Here is a 21,426-nt window from a genome sequence, read left to right as displayed (position 1 = left end):
TACAACCTCGTAACAGAAGACAATATCCAGAGAATGACACAGGAATTGTTGAGCGAAGCTTCCTCAACTGCTGCAACAGAACCTTGAGGGAAGGAACTGTCTGAATCCCAAAAGACGAACGGATTTGTAGATAGATGCTGTGTTCGAGGTCATAGGAAGTTTAAGAAATTGAATCTGGTATCTCTGTCGTATCCCCCGTAGGGGTCGGGCCGAACATTTGAAGGTCAACGGTAGAGGCAACAAAATCCAGCTCTGTTTGCGTTGTAGCCTCGGATTGCAGCTAATGACCACCCATTGAATTCATTGTTGGCTATGTTGGTGCCGGGAGGGGCCAGGGTGGGGTTGGAGTGCATTTAATGAATGCGGACTAGCTGAGGGGGGCTCGGAGGAGTTTATCGGCATTGAACAGGCCTGGGGTCGGGGTAGGGGAGAGTGGCCTGGTCCAGCGACAAGAGTAATGTCGCAGGTAGTCCAAGTGCCAACGGGGGGGGGGGACGGGGCAGGGGAGATTGTGGTTCTTTGAAGGGAAGGTTGAGTTTTTTTAGGCTACCAATCCCGAAGTCTGTCCAGCCTGGAGTCTTGTGGCAGCTAGTAAGTTACCAGAGATCACACCCCAGGATGAGTGAGTTAATCCTGAGAGGTTAAAGAGCAAACTACAGCCCCTAGATGGCTGACACCATAAGTACATGGGTGCTGGGTTCGCTTAATGTGAGAGGTCTGAACACCCCACGCAAAAGAGCTTTAACTATTCACGAATTCAATAGGCTGAAGCTAGACTTTGTTTTTTACAGGAATTCCACTGGCAAAGTGGGAAGGAACCATCTTTGAAAGCAAGATCTTTGGGGGAAGTGCTCTATGCTTCAGGCCCAACCAAGTCCAAAGGAGTGGCACTGTTGCTATCTAGTAGGTTACACTTTGCAACCAAGGCGCAGTGCAAGGATCCAGAGGGCCGGCTTCTCATGGTAAAGTGTGAGATGAGGGGATGGCCTCTAATGGTGGTTTCTGTTCACTGCCTGAACAAAGCCCAGTACTGGGACTCGGTCAAGTGCAAGATCCAAACCTTTGCGGAAGGCTCACTTATAATAGGAGGAGATTTTAACATGGTCAAATGCCCCGAATGTGATGAGAAGAGATTAGACCCTGGCACAGTAACCCAAGCACAGCGCAGGTCTTCTGAGCACTTCCAGAGAGTTAACATGGAAGTGGGAGTAGCAGACTCCCATACAAGGGAGCAGGGCCGGAACCCGCTTTATACATACTACTCACAAGTCCATAAAACCTTCTCAAGGATAGAATATATACTGATAGAATCCCCCTAATGGAATGCTTGACTGAAACCACTGTGGAGGTAATTCCATTGATCACAACCTGGTAAGAGTCCAAAAGGGGTTCCCCTCGGGGGGTGGGGGAGTGCAACATAAGGGCCGGTGGTCATGCAACGACCAGCCGTTGAGGATAAAGAACTTGCCCAGTCCCTCTTGAAAGGGATTATAGAATTTTTCGAGATCAATGACAATGGGGCAGTTGGGACTGAAGGGGTTTGGGAGGCATATAAGGCCACTATAGGGGTATCCTGATAGGGATGGGTGAAACAGAAAGAGGGAAAGCGAGCACGAGGAGATGAACCTAAGAGGGAAAATGTATTCAATCCAGCCAGGGTGGAAATTGAAGAGCCACATGTTCCCGGGGCAATGGGTTAAACTGTAAGAATATAGAAATAAATTGAAAGCCCTCATGGTCAGCCAAATGGAGAGGAAACTCTGCTTTTTGAAGCAAAAATATATGGAAAGGGGTGAAAAGGCTGATAAAATCCTGGCATGGAGGCTGAGAGAGCAGAGAAGGAGCAGAAGGGTGGTCGTCATTTGCTCAAAGGGAGGTGAAAAATTGCTTGAAGACCCCCCAAATAGCCGAGGTGTTTCGTTCATATTATGAAACACTCTATACATCGGAATACGAAGGGGATGGCTAAGAAATCGATAGGTTCTTGGACTCCCTGCCAATTCCACGTCTTTCAGGGGAGAAAGCAGATCCCTTGGAAACACCCATCATAGGAAGTGATTGACACAATTAGTGGCATGAAGGGGGGCACTACCCTAGGGGAGGACGGATTTACAGTGACTTTTTATAAAAGGTTCCACCCACTTTAGTGCTGTTCATTGCAAAACTGTTCAACAATGCCCTGGACTCTGGGATCCTCCCTCAGTCAGTGTTGGCGGCGTGTATAGTGGTGATCCCTAAGGAGGGAAAGGACCTGGCCCAGTGCCAGTTGTATAGGCCTATTTCCTTGTTGAACATGGATTTAAAAATAATGGCGGACATTTTAGCCAACAGACTTGCCAGTTGCATGAAATCACTGGTGCATGGGAAATCGGGTGGAATTCATCCTAGGGCGCCAGGGGGTGGATAACATAAGGAAGTCCATTAATTTGATGCAGGAGTTGAGGGATAGGGTGCTGGGGGCATATCCGATATCACTAGGCTCTGAAAAAGCCTTTGATCGGGTGGAGTGGCAGTACATGGCAAAGGTACTACAGAAAATGGGCCTGGGTAATAACTTTAGGCAGTGGATATCGACTTTATACAATGCCCCTTCGGCTAAGGTAGTCGTTAATGGCCCAGTCTCCTCCCCCCTTCATCTCTTTCGAGGATCGAGGCAGTGTTGCCCCATCTGCCCTCTGTTGTATGCACTGGCTATGGAGCCAGTGGCGATTGCCATTGGAGAAAACTAGGGGATTACGGGGATTCACTGTGGAGAGAGAGAGAGAATGTAAACTTTCTCTCTTTGCAGATGATATCATTTGCTACCTAACGAATCTATCGGAATATCTTCCGGAACTTCTTTGCCGGATAGGCAACTTTGGTAGGTTTTCGTGCCTGAAATGTAACCTCCCGAAGTCTAGTGTGATGTCAATAGGAGTAGTAGAATCAGTGACTGCAGGCACCAATACAGTTTGCGGAATGAGAGTTGAACACTCATCGTCCCTGTACCTGGGTATCCACCTCTCTAGTGACCTGTCTAGTTTGAACTATAGCGCCATCTTGGAAGCGATACGACTGGATCTCTGCCGCTGGGCACCTCTTACCCTCTCGTAGTTTGGACGGATGGTGTCAGTGAAAATGAAAATTCTCCCCTGCCTGTTATACCTGTTTGCGGCCCTTACTTCGCCCCTTCCAGAATCCTTCTTTGTGAAACTACAAGCCATGGTAAGGCAGTTTATAGGGGGGGGGGGGGGAGAGGCCTATAGTTAAATATTCTACCTTGACCCTTCCCAGGGACTTTTGGGGGGTTCGGCCTCCCTGACCTCAGGTTATATTACAAGGCAGTGCAGCTGCGAGCTATGTTTGAACACCTGAAGGACGACATGGGGACCTACTGGTCATACATGAGGCACACACTCACCCATAGAAAGTTGGGGACCTCCTGTGGGCACACCCCAGCGGGATACTGCCCCACCTTAGATCCCATCTGACCCTAGCAGTACTAGGGGGACGTGGAAGCAGAATAAAGCCAATGCCTTTCTTTCCTCGTGGCCATCGCCTCTGAGCTTGCTGTGGGCTCCTCCGTTAGATCTGGGAAACAAGGGCTTCCAGAATACCCAGCAGTGGTCGGACAGGGGTCTGAAGAGGGTGGTCCAGTTGTGTAGGGAGAGTTCCTTTATTGAGTATTATCATTTGGTAGAAGCCTTGGGGGGCAACAACATTAATGTTCCTGGAATATCTGCGCCTGAAGGGCTTCTTTACCAATCCCAAGTGGCAAGCTAACACCTCACGCTCCCTTACCCACTTCTAAAAAATCCTGAATCCACGACAAGGAAGGGTATCCTCTCTAAGATTTATAGGGTCTTGGTTACAGCTGATTTGGAAGGGGGGCAGAACTTTAAGCAAAACCAGGAGTCAAGGGCATGGAAGTAGATAACAGAGGATACTTGGAACATTTACAAGTTAATGTTTGCAGGGAACTTGTATACGTCAGCCCAGGAACACAACTTTAAGGTCTTACACTCGTGGCACTTGGTGTCAATGCCAACAAAGGGTTAAGGGTCTCGACCCCCTCTCCCGAACCACAGAAGCCGAATAGATTCGACCCTTCCACCTTGGTTAGCACGGGCGCCTGAACTAGAAACACAGGGAGCCACGTGGCAGCCAATGGGGGAAGACTGAGTTAGGGAAAGGGGGTGGAATGACAAGGGGAAGGAGGAAAAAAACATAACATACAAGTATAACAATACCTAGCTCCAACTTAATACTTAATTCTAAATATAACTCCTAAACCTGACCTGTCCTGTCCTGACCTGACCTCCGAAATGGTATCTGAACCTATGGGAAACCATTTAAATGAATATTCATACTCTTAGCTCTTTTCATAAGGAAAGCACTCCTAACATGACTTTAAACATACTGCAAATAGTGTTAGAAACTCAGACATGATGGACACAAACATATGGGAGCAATTATGCTCAAACAGACTTTTTCACACAAAGCATGATGGCACAAACTGGGATGAAGCACATTAGACTCATGGCCCCATGCGCACAATGAAGCAACGAACACATGCTGCACATTGAATACATGCCACATACCTTTTCCCAGAAAAGACATGAAGTGAAACTAGAACATAATTCATAGCTCTCAGTGAAACTCTCCTGGCATGCCTGACGAGTAATTCAGCATGCTTTTGAGTCTTTATATGTATCAATGGGTTTGCGTCACGTGTTTCTTCACACGCGCACCAAAATAAACAGAATTCAAATGTTGGAAGCCATAAAGGGAGAATGCACTTAGCTGATGGCCCGGGCGCCTCACGAGGACACCTGGACCCTGAAGACTGTAGCTTCTAATGAACGTCCCAGTTGCTCTTAAATCACTGCCTTGGCCCGGGAGCCTTCTACTTCATGCTGATCTGTTCCTGCTATCACCGCTAACACCCACCAGTCCTCCGGTGTCCAAACAGAAACTCCTCACGTTCTCCAAGCTGCCGCCCGTGCACATAATCATTAATTATCTGCACTGAGGCACGGGCGGTTGGAGACTTTATCCCGTTCTTGATTGTCAGCTGTGAATTAGCGCGAATTCACAGAACTACAGAATTCCCATATGCATGCTGGGAAATGTAGTCAAGACAGCTATTTCTTAGCTGTAAAGTGCCGTCTTTTGCCCCAAACGAATGTATTCCTGACAGTACCCCTTCTCTCAGGGCCCTTTCCAAGTGTTGCTTTCTCCGTATAGCGCAAATAAAATTGGCGCACCAAACGAAGTGCATGAACTGCAGTAGCCGGTTCCCATGAACAATCCTTAGGTCCATATCCCACCCATTGTATAAGATACCATAATTTCTTCTGCCTGCGCCTGGAGTCCAGTATTTTCTTCACCTCGTATTCCATTTGCCCATCCTTGATGATTGCTGAGGGTCTCTGTGTTCACGTCCCGGGAGCTGCGGGTTTAAGCAAAGACACATGGAACACTGGATGTATCTTCAATGATTGAGGCAAATGTAGTTTCACCGCCACCTTAGATATACATTTAATCACCTCATATGGTCCAATGAACTTGGGTGCAAATTTTCGAGGTCCTCTTAAAAGCAAATTGTGAGTAGACAACCATACCTTATCTCCCACCTTATACTGAGGAGCCTCTCTCCTTTTCTTGTATGCATGTTTTTTATACTGTTCCTTAGCCTGTTCTAAATTGGCTTGTGCCTTCTGTCTGATGGTCAGAAGTAACTGTTTTCTTTCCTGTAGCGTGGGAATAGTCTCAACATCAGGGAAATATTCAGGTAACATATTTTGTATCTGGCCATACAAACATTCATTCGGAGCCATACCCAATGATGCGTGTTCAGTATTATTATACGTGAATTCCGCCAACCATGATGATTGTACCCAAGAATCACGACCATCTTGTAAATAACAGCGCAAATATTGCTCCAGCGTCCCAACCCTTGGTGGGTGATAGCTTGTGGACAAGGCACAGTCAACTCCTAGCATCAGACAGAATGCACGCCAAAACTTGTAAGTAAATTGAGGACCTCTGTCCGACACAATTCTCTGAGGTAAACCATGTAATCTGACCACATGTTGCAAGAACAATTCCGCCAATTTCCCTGCTCCTGGAATACCTTTACAAGGTACAAAATGAGCTTGCTTTGATAAATAATCCACCAGCACCCATATAGTATCATACTGATCATCTGGAGGTAAGTCAGTAATGACATCCATGGATATATGTGTCCACACCTTCTCAGGCGTTGGTAGTGGTTGAAGCAAACCCGTTTTCTTGGTATGGTCTACCTTACTACGTACACAGGTTTCACACTCTTGGATATGTTTCATAGAGTCCTGTCTCAATCCTGGCCACCAAAAATACTTTTCTAGCATACTTTGTGTCTTTTTACTTCCTGAATGCCCTGCCAAAGGAGAATCGTGACACCAATGCAACGCTTTCTTTTGTAAAGTAAGCGTGGGTAAATACAATCTACCATCATAATAGGGAAGGCCATTGCGAAAAGTTTCTAATGGATTCTCCTTTCCCCATTGCACTTTTTCTGGTTTTTGCATCTCCTGTTTCTCTTGTCTCAATAATTGTGTTACTACCGCTCCCACTAGTCTTTCCACTGGAATGATAGTTTTAGTTTTGGTTATAGTATTTGCCAGATTTTGCTGCCTAGACAAAGCATCCGCTTTTCCATTCTTGGTTCCTGGTCTAAAAGTTACCAAGAAGTCAAATTCATTAAAATACTGTGACCACCGTAACTGCCTGGGACTCAGAGTATTAGCAGTCTTGAAATACTGTAAGTTCTTATGATCAGTGACAACCACCCGCTGATGTTTGGCCCCCAGCAAGTAATGTCGCCACTCCAAGAAGGCTGCTCGAATTGCCAATAGTTCTTTGTCAGTGATGGAATAGTTTTGTTCACAACTAGTAAGCTTACGAGAATAGCAAGCTACTGGATGCCACACCCCTGCTTCGTCCCATTGAGACAAAACTGCCCCAACTGCCAGATTGGATGCATCTGTTTCAACTTGGAAATGATTCTCCGGATTCGGGTGTCTCAGTACCGGAGCTGAGGTAAACGCCTTCTTCAATTCTTGAAAAGCTATTTCCGCCTCAGAATTCCAACAGAACCTAGTGGCCTTCTTTAATAATTTCGTGATGGGTGTAACAATTTGTGAAAAATTAGAAATAAATCGTCTGTAAAAGTTAGCAAAACCCAAAAAGGACTGAATGTCCTTGATACATTGAGGCGCTGGCCACTCAGTGACTTGAACCTTTTTCTTGTCCATCACTATACCAGAAGTGGTCAAAATGAAACCAAGGAATTCCACTTGAGTGGTATGAAAGGCACATTCTTCCAGTTTGACATACAACTGATAGTCTTGTTATCTTTTCAACACTGCTCTAACATGACCAATGTGTTGCTCTTCAGTAGCTGAGTAAATTAAAATGTCATCTATCTATACAATGACAAACACATCTAGAAACTCACTCAGCACCTCCTGCATAAAGTATTGAAATGCTGCAGGGGCATTACACAGCCCGAAAGGCATGACCAGGTACTCGAACAAACCAAACTTAGTTCTGAAGGCCGTCTTCCACTCATCTCCCTCTTTCACCCGGATTAAATTATAGGCCACTCTCGTCTAGTTTTGTGTACATCACTGCGGTTTTAACTTGATCTAATAACACTGAAATCAAAGGTAAAGGATATCTGTTCTTGACTGTCACCTTATTCAATGCTCTATAATCAATACATGTCCTAAGAGTTCCCTCTTTCTTGGGGACAAAGAATAAAGGTGACGAGACTGGTGCGGTTGAGTGTCTGATAAACCCCTTACTCAACATTTCACCCAAATATTCACGTAAGTACTGGTTTTCTGTTTCAGTCAAAGCATAGATTCTGCTACAAGGTAACTTAGCCCCTGGCTCCAATTCAATTACACAATCATATGATCTATGGGGCGGTAACCTGTCCGCTCCCCCTTTATCAAATACTTTAGACAAATCTTGGTACTGGGTGTCATGATGCCCGCTCCCGGGGAGCCGGTTCAAGCCCGGCGTCCCCGAAAGCGGACATCCAGTCCCCAAGGAAGGACCCAGCAACCCCATATAGGGGCCCTTTGGACAGTGTCCTGGCGCCTATGGCGCCAGGCTCATTATGGGAATGCTTGGGTGCACTTACCTGATGCAGACCATGCTGCAGGATCCCGGCCTCCTTGAGGCCTGAAAGGAACTACTTTACCTGTGGGACTAATTTACCATCCGGGCGTGGTCGGGGAAGGATACATACCTGATTGGAGGAAGGATACATACCTGGAACTTCTTCCAAGGCTATTTAAACCCCACCCAAACAGCCACACGTGCTTCGCGTTGTTCTGCATCTAGCAGCTGGACGCTCACCGTGTCTGCTCCTGCATCCTGACTTCTGCCACGCCTGCCAGCATCCTGGATCACCTGCAAAGGAAGAGCAGAAGAGAACAGAAGGAAAAGTCCTTACCTGCTAAATCCGCATCCCGAAGACATCTCGCCGACAATCCTGAAAAGGAAGACTTTAATTTAAAAGCTCATTGCGTCGATCGCTGCAGCGCCGCATTCCACTCACCTTTACAGGGCGCCTCCATGTTCAGCAGCGATCATCCGGATTCGCAGTCACGCCCCAGCGCCTAGGGAGAAAAAGACCAGAACAAAAGGTGAGAGAGAGAGAGAAGGGAATAAGGAAAGCTAAATCTCTGTTGATTCATTCCCTCTTCATTTCGGGTCCGCGCCGCATCCTGGCATTTCCGGACCCCGGCCCCTAAGGGGAAAAAGAGACATCAGTGTTAATGAGCGAATGAAAAGACATTACCAAAAAACGCTCATTAAAGACTTACCTGATTTCTACAAGGATTTCACCTCTCATCTCGGGTCGGTGCCTGTTCCCCGGCATTCCGTACCCCGGCCCCCATGGGGAAAAAGACACTAGCATTAGTACATTAATGCATGGACACAAGGGGAACCTCTTATCAAAAACTTACCTGGAAGCCAAGCAAGTTTGGTTCTCACCAATCTGAAAATCCAGTGAAGTAACTGGATACCAACGCGCCCCTGCATCAGAAGCAGGATGGAGAGCTCGTCCTTCCAGACCCTAAGGTGAGACGCTATGAGAAATCACAGAAGGGTTTCAAGGAGGGTGAGATGGGAAAGTGGGAGGCCGATTGCATTACCCCGCAGACAGTTAATGCCCTATTTTCGCCTACAGAAGGATACTTCTGCGAGCCAGACAAGCCAGATTTGGGTGTCCAGTCCGTCTTCCGAACCCTGCGCATCACCTTAGAAGAGGTCACAGCAGCGCAAACCGGGCCAGCGCCTCCGTGGGAGTCAGGTGAGCGTAACACTGGGCCGGAATATTCCCCACCACTGCTCCCACCATTTGGGGTTCTGTCACTTGTTCTGCCAAAATTAATGCGGGGCCCATCTCCTCCTCCATATGACTCTCACACCCTGAATCTTCAAAATGCACCTCCCGCTTAACCCATCAATTCTAGGATTGTGCTGCATTAGCCAAGGCATGCCCAAAATGAGTCCAAAATGAGGTGCCACTATCAATTCAAACACAATTTCCTCCATATGCCCAGACCCACACTTCATTTTAATGGGCTGAGTCTGCTGGCAAATGAGTCCATAAATTAAGGGAGACCCATCCACCGATTGAACCTGTGATTTTTCTCTTAAGGGTAAACGTAACCTCTTGGCCAACCCAATATCAATGAAATTACCCGTGGTTCCTGAGTCAACCATTGCTGATACAATCTGTTTGGTACAGGCAAAGAATAATGTCACCAAAATATACACATGAGACTTCCTGTTTCCTGCCGTATTAGCTATCCAGTTGGGGAACCTAGTCTCATTTGGGCCCGTCACCTTAGTTCCCCCCAAGGCCGGCCCAATCCTTTTCCCGTCTCCCCTTTACTTTGGTCACCGCTGATTCCTTTCTTGGGAGTGTTTGGGCATGTCCTAATATAATGTCCTGGTTGCCCACAGTACAAACATAAATTGTTCGCCTTGCGTTGTTCCTTTTCTGCTGTAGACAAGGGCCCTCTCACTCCACCAATCTGCATGGGTTCTTCTATATTCCTACTGCCTCTTCCCCGATCCAGACGGGCAAAGGGCGTAACTTCGGGTCTTTTCTTGTCTCCCTTGCGCTCATTGATGCGATGATCTAGTCTTAACACTAAATCAGTCATGGCAGTACAAGTAGTCAGTTGTGGTTCGACTTGCGCAGTGTCATTCTTCAATTCTTCCTTTAACCCTTGATAAAATAATGTTTTATTCTCGGGCCAGTCTGTTTCAATCACTAATCTGTTAAACTGGGTAACATATGACACTAGGTCGCGCGTTCCTTGTCTTAAGGCCAACAGTTCTTTATCTTGAGCCAGAGAAACTTTCCTGCGGTCAAACAACCTTCCAAATTCCCCCAAGAAACCATCCCAGTTATACAATAAAAGATCATCCTTCTGTAGCAGAGGCATTGCCCAAGCTAACGCATCTCCAGTTAAATATGAAATGACGCTGTTCTAGCCTGTATGATCTCAAAGGCCGTGGGTTTACATAAAAAATGTAAACGGCACTGGGTTAAGAAGGTCATATGTTTCCTGGGATCCCCTGTCAATCTTTCGGGTGCCGCTAAAGGCACACTACTGGGAGGCTGCACTATCACCGTTGCTGGGACTCCACTTGTTGAAGCACCTGTAGATGATCCAGCCCCTTCCAATGGGGTGCCCTGTGCGACCAAACCCTGTACCTGAACCTTCAACATGTTTGATTCTTGTCTGGCTTGCACTAGCTCCACTTGAATATCTTGTAGTGCTTTTAGCACATCTTCTAAAGCAGGATTTGTCTCCATTTGGCCTGGGTGGTTCAATTACCCTGAAATCGGGGGCAGATAATTCTGTCAATGCCAACAAAGGGATAAGGGTCTCAACCCCCATCTCCCGAACCACAGAAGCCGAATAGATTCGACCCTCCCACCTTGGTTAGCACGGGTGCCTGAACTAGAAACACAGGGAGCCACGTGGCAGCCAATGGGGGGGAAGACTGAGTTAGGGAAAGGGGGTGGAATGACAAAGGGAAGGAGGGGGAAAAACATAACATACAAGTATAACAATACCTAGCTCCAACTTAATACACTTAATTCTAAATATAACTCCTAAACCTGACCTGTCCTGACCTGACCTCTGAAATGGTATATGAACCTATGGGAAACCATTTAAATGCATATTCATACTCTTAGCTCTTTTCATAAGGAAAGCACTCATAACATGACTTTAAACATACTGCAAATAGTGTTAGAAACTCAGACATGATGGACACAAACGTATGGGAGCAATTACGTTCAAACAGACTTTTGCACACAAAGCATGATGGCACAAACTGGGATGAAGCACATTGGACTCCTGGCCCCATGGGCACAATGAAGCGACAAACAAATGCTGCACATTGAATACATGCCACATACCTTTTCCCAGAAAAGACACGAAGTGAAACTAGAACATAATTCATAGCTCTCAGTGAAACACTGCTGGCATGCCTGACGAGTAATTCAGCATGCTTTTGAGTCTTTATACGTATCAATGGGGTCATGTCGCGTGTTTCTTCACACGCGCACCAAAACAAACAGAATTCAAATGTTGGAAGCCATAAAGGGAGAATGCAATTAGCTGATGGCCCGGGCGCCTCATGAGGACACCCGGAACCTGAAGACTGTAGCTTCTAATGAACGTCCCAGCCGCTCTTAAATCACTGCCGCGGCCCGGGAGCCTTCCACTTCATGCTGATCTGTTCCTGCAATCACCGCTAACGCCCAACAGTTCTCCGGCGTCCAAACAGAAACTCCTCACATTCTCCAAGCTGCCGCCCGTGCACATAATCATTAATTATCTGCACTGAGGCACAGGTGGTTGGAGACTTTATCCCGTTCCTGATTGTCGGCTGTGAATTAGCGCAAATTCACAGAACTAGAGAATTCCCCTATGCATGCTGGGAAATGTAGTCAAGACTGCTATTTCTTAGCTGTTAAGCGCCGTCTTTTGCCCCAAACGAATGTATTCCTGACACTTGGCCCCCGTGAGACTCTCTAAAATGTTTAAGGGGTCCTCCCCTCTATGCCCAAGGGAATGTGGTCAAAAGGGAACATGGTACTACATGTGGTGGGAGTGTCCAAGGGTGCAGGTATATAGGTCAGAGGTCCTTAGCTGTATCAGGGAACTGGTTGGCTTCGCCCCATCCCCCTGCCCTCTGCAGATATTGCTGGGCACCCCACCCGTTTACTCTGAAACCTCTAGGTTCCTGAAAATGGTGGAGGCAATGTTGAGAGCTGGAAGAGTAGCCCTGGCCCAGAAATGAAAAGACAGCACCAACCCAAAAAGGAAGGAATTGTTAAGTAAATTGTGGGACATCTTCATGTACGACAAGTTGACCGCCATGATCAATGATAAGATGGAAAGTTTCTTGATGGAGTGGAGCTCCTTTCTGTTGCAAGATGGAGGGGAGAACCTAAGACTTAAAGATTATGTATGAGTCTTGAGGTATGCCCCCCTGTGACACCTGTGTTGGTGAAGGACTGATGATGGGAAAACCAAATGTATGTAAACCCTACATTGCCAGGACCAGTTGCTTTCTTAGTCTGTTTGGTGTCTAGTTGTGGTCTCGACCGCTAGCTTGCAAATATTATTGGATGATCAGGTATGGTAGCCTGTGTGAGGGGGTAGGGAGAGGGGATAAAATTGAATCTTTTAAAAAAAAGTTTTATTGTGAGTTAGTTAATACAATAAAACCTTTTACACATTTCCTAAGCCAATCTCCATGATTGATAATAGTCGTTGTCTCTTTCCCAATTCATTCTTTCCTCCCTTTTATTAAATCAAATGGATTGGACTTTTTGTTTTGTGCCCATTATGTTTTCAAGCAGGTTTATTCCGGCACATGATAGTCTTATTATTTCCACTTAAAAACTCACTCCACCAATCTTCTTTTGTGCCCATGGTGTATTGTCTTAGGTATTTACTCAGCAATGGATCTTTCTTTCTTTCTTTCTTTCTTTATTTCATTACATTCCAGTAGTAAGTGCTTCAGCGTTTCTTGTGTGTCTTTATTGTTACAGAACCTGCAAGTTCCTTCATTCATTCCTCGCCGTCCTCTGTTGTGTAGATACCCGTTTGTAGGGTATGAGTCATTCTTATTTTTAAAAGTTTTTCTCTATGGAATTTGCTCAGAAATCTTAATAAGTATTCGGGCATTGTCTCTTTTCCTATCAATGTTTATGACGTTTTTCAATGATCGGAATTCAGATTTCATTTCTACTGTTTTTATCCAATCATTTTTTTTTATTTTACTTTTTCAGGATTTGTGCTTAGCTCCAATAGGTTGTAGTCTATCTGTTCCAGGAACTTGGACCAATTGTCTTTCCAAGTGTTCAATAAGGTTCTGCTTTTTCCTTTCCATATTGTGTTGAGAATTTTGTATCCTATTACTAGGTTGTCTTCTGTTATTTTTCTTATTAAGGACACTGATTTCCAACAGATGAGTATGATTGCAATCCCAGCTCAACTCTTATACTTTTATCGGGAGACATTTTGGTAGATTTAGTGCTGTCTTCCAAAATTTACTTTCCAGGATGTCCCATAATTTACAAGAGAGATTAAGGCCAGCTTCTCCTTCGTAGGTCAATATTGGTTGAACCTTCTGGACGTAAAATGCTCTTAGTGGTATTAGAGAGAATTTGCCATAACGGCCATTTATTATTTTTCCTTGAACATAACATCTTGACTTTTGACATTAAATCTTTTACCCAGTTGTCCTCTACTATTGATTTATTAAAGAGTATGCATAGGTACCTGATTTCCTTCGCCGACTCGAGAGTCTCGCCTCCAATTTTCCATTTAAAATCTTTTGCACTTGGTCTTCTGGTTCCTCCAATCGTAACAATCTTTGATTTATTGATATTAATTATGAGATTGTTTACCTCCATATATGCTTTCAATATTTCTAGCAGAAACTGTAATCTATCTCCATTTGGATTACCACCACTAGGTCGTCTGCATAGCATAGTTATTATCTTGTTGTTTATTTTTGGAGGATGATGAATTGTGTCTTCAAGTGCATCTGGGAGGTCAGCAATGTATAACTTAAAGAGTTGCTGCTTATGGGGAGCCCTGTTTTAATCTACTTTTTGTGTATATTGTTGCTGAGAGGCCACCTTTGTGATTTTTGCGTACTCTTGTTGAAGTGGTAGTATGTAATGCCTTAATTGGTTGAAGTATCTGTTCTGGACAGCTCTACTTTTTAAATGTGGTCCAAAGTTTATTGCGGTTAACTCAGTCGAAGACTTTTTTTAAGTCTACAGAGGCAAGATGTAGTTTTTCCTTTGCTTTTAACGTGTTTTACTTCAGTGTTGCTAATATAAATAGGTTCAGTTCGGTCCCTGCCCCTTTTGTAAACCCTGATTGTCTTGGATCTAAGATGTTTGTTGTTTTTGCCCATTCGGTCAATTTTTCTTGTAAAAATCTTGCCAATCATGTCCAATAATGTTATTGGACTATAGTTTGACGGGTCTTTTCGATTTCCTTTATTGAAGATTGGGTCTATTGTGCTAGTTGTCCATGATGTTGGAATTCTCTGACGCTCTTCTATTTGTTTGAAGATTGTTAAGATAAATGTGGTCCATCCTTTAGGATCCTTTTTTTAATTCCTAGTCGGAAGAATTTATTAGGCCTTTTATTGCCTTTTCTATGTCTTCCTCTTCAATTACTAGTGACCCTTGCACTTTACATCTTTTGTCGTTTTTATTTGTTTCTTGATCTCTACTACCAAATACCTTTAGAATAATGATCTATCCAATCAGATTCAGTTACCTCAGTATTTAATCGACTTTGTTGGTTTAAGATCTGATTGTTTAGTAGGGTCCACAGCTCTCGTCATTTGTTGTTGTATAACTTTTAACATAAGTTCTCCTTTCTCTTGATCTCTCTGTTTTCTGATCCAAACAATTAGTTTTTATAGTGTTGTATTTTGGCTCTGATTTGCTTCTCTTTGCCGTTGAGCTTCTCGCCGTTTTTCTTTATTTCCAAAATCTCTTGTTTTCGTTTCTTCTTTCTTGCGACAACCATTTCACTATATTGATGTCTTGGTTCTAATAATGGTAGAATCATTCCAGTTTTTCTAGTTTTATAAATCGTTAACCATTCGTATGTCGTCTCCACTTTCTCTTGTCTGTTGTTTGTAATTATTGGTCATTGCTGTTAAAGCTTGTTTAACCTAATTCGATTGCCTCCATGATTTATTTCTAAATCTTCATTTTTACTGTTTCCCAGTTGTTCTATGTTACATGTCCCTGTTAATCTTACGATATTGTGTTCGCTGTCCTTTTGTGGTAAGATATCAAGACATTTTACTTGGTCCAGATGATTCTTTGTTATCCAAATATAGTCTGAGTTTTGTATACCATTTTGCCAAGTCGCTTTTCCGGGAGTGTCTCCTGTCCTTTGTCTGTTTAACATGAACAAATTGTATGCTTCAGCCATTTGTATCCATATAGAGTTGGTTTGGTCCCCTGTCTTCAGTTGTTCCAGACAGGGAATGCCCTGTTTGACAAGACATTTAATGTTCAGGTCTCCGCAAACAATAATTGTTGGTCTTGTTGTTGTGCATTCCTTATTAGTTTCATTATTGTGTTTAATAATGCTCTAGTTTTTATTTTAGCAGGGTTCCACTATGTGTTTATTACCATTACTAGTTTATCAGTTAGTAGTACTAGCGCCCATTGCACAAATGGATTGCAATTCCCACTGTCTACCACCTTTACGTTTTTAGCCTGTTTTTATTAGGATAAGATGGCCTGAGTCGGGTCTTCCTTTATCTCCTTTTACTGACTGGTCTGTTATAACTTTGTGACTTTCGTTGGCGGAACTTGTAACAATGTTTCTTGTAAACCTGTTATTGTTGCGTTCTTTATATATTGGTTTGTCTTATTTAATAAGTGCATGTGTCCCCTGGTGTTCCATGATACTAGTAGGTCCTCTCCTCCTTGATCTGTTATGTTTTTCCATGCCTACTTTTGTAAGTGCTTTTGCTAACCATTGCCAATCTTTTATCTTATCCTTTGTCGATTTGTCTTCGACCAATCTTTTATTCATTTTAATTCATTGTGCTGTTTATTTCCAAAGGTCACTTTTATTGTGGTTCCTCTCATGTACTCCTCAGTAAATGTTCTAACTATTCTGCCAATTCTCTTCTCGGTTTTCCTGTTGTCGTCTTTGTTGTGGAATATACATGTTGCTTCTGTCGATTGAAAAAAGTTTGTGTTCCTTACTGAAAATCATAATAAAAAAAAAAAGATAACTGTCAAATTAAAGGATACCATGGCCATAATGGTAAGCAATTAATAGACAAGAAGAAAATAGTTAACAATTAATCACACAAACACAGTGTATAATTGAACAAGAACAATTTGGAGACACAGTCAGTATGCAAGAGTGTGGACTAGAAAAATAGCCAAAGTACAATATTGATATCAAACTTGAAGAAATGAACAGTCTTTTGGACAAAGAAAAAGTGCATAAGCATATAGAACATCATCCAAACGAACTATAACCATTTTTGTTGGTCTGTCAAAACCAATATTTATTCCTTTTTCTTTGGAGTTATTTCCTAAAAATTCAAAATGCGCTATATAATGCACAGTGTATATATTGTTTTCATAAATAAGGTTTGCAATGAAAAAGTTATATTATTTTTGATCACATATTAGTATTTCCGTATCACTTAAATATAATACTCTTTTATTGTTTGTCTGCTGAGCTACACACTGGGATTCCAATGAGCTTGTAATTGAAAAACCAATACGTTAATTGTAACTGAGTGAATATTTGTTCTCTGAGTAGATTTTTTTTAATTTTGTTAAATGGGCACGCTAACCTAGACATTTTATCTGTTTCCTTGTTAGGAGAAGGAATTCTTATTTCTTCAGATGCAATCCAGCTGCTGGACTACATAGACAATCAAGGCCAAGTTCATGTTATTCAAAAATACCTTGAAGACCCTATGCTGCTCGAACCTGGTCACAGAAAATTTGATATCCGGTGAGGTTTTTTCATATTTGTCTTGAAGCTCAGGAAATAAGTTGGCCAGTAAGAACAGGAACTGTTAGCCTATAAATTAAAATCATTGCTGCAACGTTGTTTCAGCCACTGTCATGGGGGAAAAAATGTAAGCACTCTAGCAGAGTGAAATAAACCCTGTACACAGGCAATCTTCAGATTTCTTCGATATGTGGCCATTGTGGGTACTAGATTTTCCTTCGGTTCAGAATTTTGTGTGATTGTCCTATTCCAGTGACACATTTGTATGATTAGGAGAAATGTTGGTTAATATTTGCTGTCAGATTTGTATCTTTCCTCTGGCTCATGTATAAGAAATTGTCCATAGCCTGGCAATGAGAAGAAGTTTAACTGAATGGACGTTATGCATTTTCTAACCATAGTGTCTTGTATTATGTTGTGCCAAAGGAAATCAGAAAATACCTGTGTGTTGAAAGTAAGGGCATTCCAGGGAAGGGATGGATTCCAAGCATGGGGGCCTTTTTCTCACATTGCTGAAGTATGGGCTGCTGTTTTGTCAATAGCTTTGTTGCCATGAAGCCTTAATGCACACTTTTACTCCAAGCACCTCAGCACTTTCTTTATTTAATTTTTCCTTTAGATGTCAGTTTTTTTTAAATTGTATTACTTATATTTTTGTGGTGCTAAAGCATAAAAAAGAACATGTTTCATGTGTTTGTTCATCTCAGTATGGGAATGACCACATCTAAAAATATGTGGGCACTGGAATGGATATCATTTCAGAGCCACTTTGTCCCTGTGTTTCTGAAACGTGAACAGACTTTGGGCATTGTGTATTTATTTTGAGTATAAATAATCATTCGGTGATATAGATCCCCTTCCTTGTTGTTTATTTGAAAAAAACCTAATGTATACAAACCAGATTTCGTTTGCGTTTGCGTAACAAACTTTGCTTAATGAAACTTCCATACCTGATTTGATTCAGGCCCTCCCTCTGACCTGTGCAATTTTGCATGCCGATAGAGCAGCTTCGCGACCTGGAGGGTGTGTTGCCATTATTTTTAACACCATTTTCAATGCTAGAATATAACAATTTCCCATAGCATACAAATGGAACATCTGTTCATATTTTTGTCCCCTTCGCCCGTCTCCACTCTCCACTTTCTTATTGTCTTCCATCCTCCTAGCCCTGAATTCACTCTTCTCAGAGGATTTTGTGGAGCTAGTTGAGGATCTTCACTTCAAGTACACCTCATTATTTACTGTCGGTGATTTTAATATTTTGTCGGATGTTACTACCAACCGTTTACAGATCTTCAGTCGATACAACATATTCAGAGCCCCACTCATATTCAAAGCCATATTTTGGATTTAATATTTAGTGTTGCTGTTAGGGTGCATACAGTTCTTCCTTTTGTCTGGTCAGACCATTTTCTAATACCTTTTACTATACCTGACCTACAGTTATCTAATGCTGCTACTTCAGCAGCGTATCCTCGTTGAAATTGGAGACCAGTACATTTTGACGACTTTGAACATTCTAATAAATATGAAGGTAATCACCCCCTGTCTTCACCTGGTTTCTGTGTCCCTTTAACTGCACTTCAGGATGCTTTTATTGAAGTTGCAAATGTGGTTGCGCTATTAGTTAGTTCGGAGACCTCATAAGCACCCTGGTAGTCCCCTTCCTTATGAGCCCCTTCCTTATGAGCCCTTAAACTTTGGTAAGGGAGTTGCCATCTCCCGATTATAGTTTCCACTTCTGTCCGCCCCTCCCAGGATCTGTGTGATTCCCTATCAATTTATTTTATACAGAAGATAGCTAATATCAGGGCGAACATTCCAACCCCTGCAACTGAGGTGGTTTTTCCCCTTCTACCTTGCAGCCCGTCATATGTGGCTTGTGTAGGACAGTTCTCCACCTTCATGAACATTTCAGAGGACCACCTCATGAGAACCATTTCACTACTCAAGCCCTGGTCCCCTGGACCCTATTCCTCTTCCAAGTTCTAAAGGAGATTAACACTAAACTTGCTCCTAGTATCACTTCTGCAGTTAATTTCTCTTTGAGGCATGGCCTTGTGCCAGTAACGCTTAAACATGATTTGGTCACACCTTCTCAAAAAGCCTAACCTGGAACCTATACTGCCTGCACATTTTCGCCCCATCTCACTTCTCATGTTTTTCATGGAAGTGCTTGAGGCTATAGTCCCTGCTCAGCTTACAAATTATCTTGAGGACAAACTTCTGGATCCTTTTCAATCTGGCTTTCGGCCCTCGATGGGTACTGAGTCAGTGCTGGTCTCGGTCATGGGCGACCTTACTCTTATTAGAGATCAGGGTGATGCTGGCTTCCTGATATTACTCGATCTGTCGGCTGCATTTGATACTATTGACCATCTTACTTTGTGTCAGCGGCTTCAGGCGGCTGATATCACTGGGCAGGATTTAATTGGTTTAAATCTTTTCTGTCAGACTGTACTAAAACCCTAGCTCGCTTTCCTTTTCAGTCTGCCCCAACGCCTCTCACCTGGGGAGTACTCAGCAATATCTCCTTCTCTTTAATATCTATGTTCAGCCCCTGGCTAGCCTGATTCATTCGCATGTTTGCCAATTTTATTCATATGCTTGATACACAACTAATCTCCAGATTGGTTCAGAATCCTAGAGAGTCAGCATCTACTTGGCCTCTATTAAGGGACTGGATGAATAAAAATGTGTTCAAGTTAAATGGATAAGACCAAAGTTTTGGAAGTCAGTCTGCCGGCTGCATGTTCTTTATGGACCCTGGATTTTTGGCCCCTGAACTTGGGTACTCTCCCCACTCCGGTAAAATTGTTGAGTTAAGATCACAACTTCTCTGTCCCCTGACTTCCAAAGTAGCAGCGGATGCGACCCTAGGAACAGGATGTAGAGGTAGACTGCAGGAAAAAGTAACCACCGAAGCGGTGGGCACCCAGCAATGACAAAAAAGAATTTAGACATGTCTGTGAAGGTACAAGCTCAGTGTAAGTTCTGACCATACAGAGACAGATGACTGGGAGCAGAGGATCCTGTGAGAGTGATCGAGTGGCTGGTACGTGGGTGTGCCCGCACATGTCCCTTTGGCAAGCTTTTTCATGAGTCCTGTCCCCGTAGGGACGACATACCAAAAGGTATAGGTGAACTGGGACTATGGACTAGGAGTACATTACGGATTACGGTGAGTAACATTTTTCACAGACACCCTACCCTGGCCTCCAGTGTCCTACGGGTCACTGTTCCATATGGGGTCTTGTGTGCCCGGTTTAGTATAAGAATGGTCTATAGACAGTGGTGCCATATGTTAGACTTAAACCTGGCACAGATAGAGGTACAGCTTCATCAGTGTCTGTTAAACAGTAGGCAGGAGACTGCAATCCGGTTGAAATAAACATCCTTTTTATTCAGGCAAACAATTATCAGGTTGTAAACAAAAGAAATTCTCTCCACTTAACCATGGTGTTGCAGTTTCACAGGAGGTTGGTTCACGCTTCAGTGTTCTTTGCTTGGACTCGGTCAGAACTGAACACAAAACGATATACATAATTTGGCCGATTCGCCTTCTACGTGTCCGCTTCACCGGAGTCTGCTGTCATAGTCCTAACGTGTGTTTGCTGGCCATCGGTTTCCTTTCCAGCAAAAAGCAAAATGCCCCAGTTCCCTGGTGCCGAGTCTTTAGGGAAGCACTTTCCTAACTTGCTTCAGTTAGGCAAACGTTGCACATAAGTAATTTATGGACTTTCCTCTCCTTCAGTCTTGCATAAAGAGTTTTCTGGTACCGGGCTTTCTTGGACCTAGTAAGCCCAATTCCACCCAGCCGCGTCCTTCGCCCACTCTTCTCCGCTCTGCTCCTACACAGAAATCAAAAGACCCACTTTGAGTCCATGCCTGCGGTATTTAATGTTCTTCCTGCGTTACCCCTCCCACCCCCAGGTGCGGTCAATGCTCCTCCTCTACTCTGACTCTGACCCCTCCCTTTTTCCCGCTTTCGTTTCTTGGCGTTTCTTCTGTTATTTGGCCGCCGTATTTCTTACTTTGTTCCGCCCTTCTTGCCTTCTTTTCGTTCCCGATGTCCTCCCGGCCCGATGGTATGGTAAGAGCACCCCATTGTATATTTTAATGGTTTGTGAGGTGCATTATGGGAATAGTAGTTTCTACTTGTTCACATGCGGCAGGGCTAATTACTGCAGCCCTTGGTCCTCTGGTATTGTGCCTGTGTTATTGCCTCCTCCTTTGTTCCTTGGGGTGCCTCCAACCCTGCACTCCCTGTCGTCCGGACTGGGAATTCTGGTACCACCCCTTTTGTGTGGGTTTGATG

The 21,426-nt window shown here is 43.7% G+C and overlaps 1 protein-coding gene across 1 annotated transcript in view; it reads left to right on the top strand.

The window, feature by feature from the left end:
• Positions 1 to 21,426, top strand: part of TTL (tubulin tyrosine ligase) — a 321,260-nt gene that overhangs the window by 174,432 nt on the left and 125,402 nt on the right. Inside the window, exon 4 of the mRNA XM_069607789.1 lies at positions 16,973 to 17,108. Coding sequence (XP_069463890.1) covers positions 16,973 to 17,108 — 136 coding nt within the window. The remainder of the gene's footprint in view (positions 1 to 16,972; positions 17,109 to 21,426) is intronic.

This window comes from Ambystoma mexicanum, chromosome 4q (genome assembly GCF_040938575.1).
Source record: "Ambystoma mexicanum isolate Mex_15411 chromosome 4q, UKY_AmexF1_1, whole genome shotgun sequence".
NCBI lineage: Eukaryota > Metazoa > Chordata > Amphibia > Caudata > Ambystomatidae > Ambystoma > Ambystoma mexicanum.
This window is presented reverse-complemented; position numbering and strand designations above follow the sequence as displayed.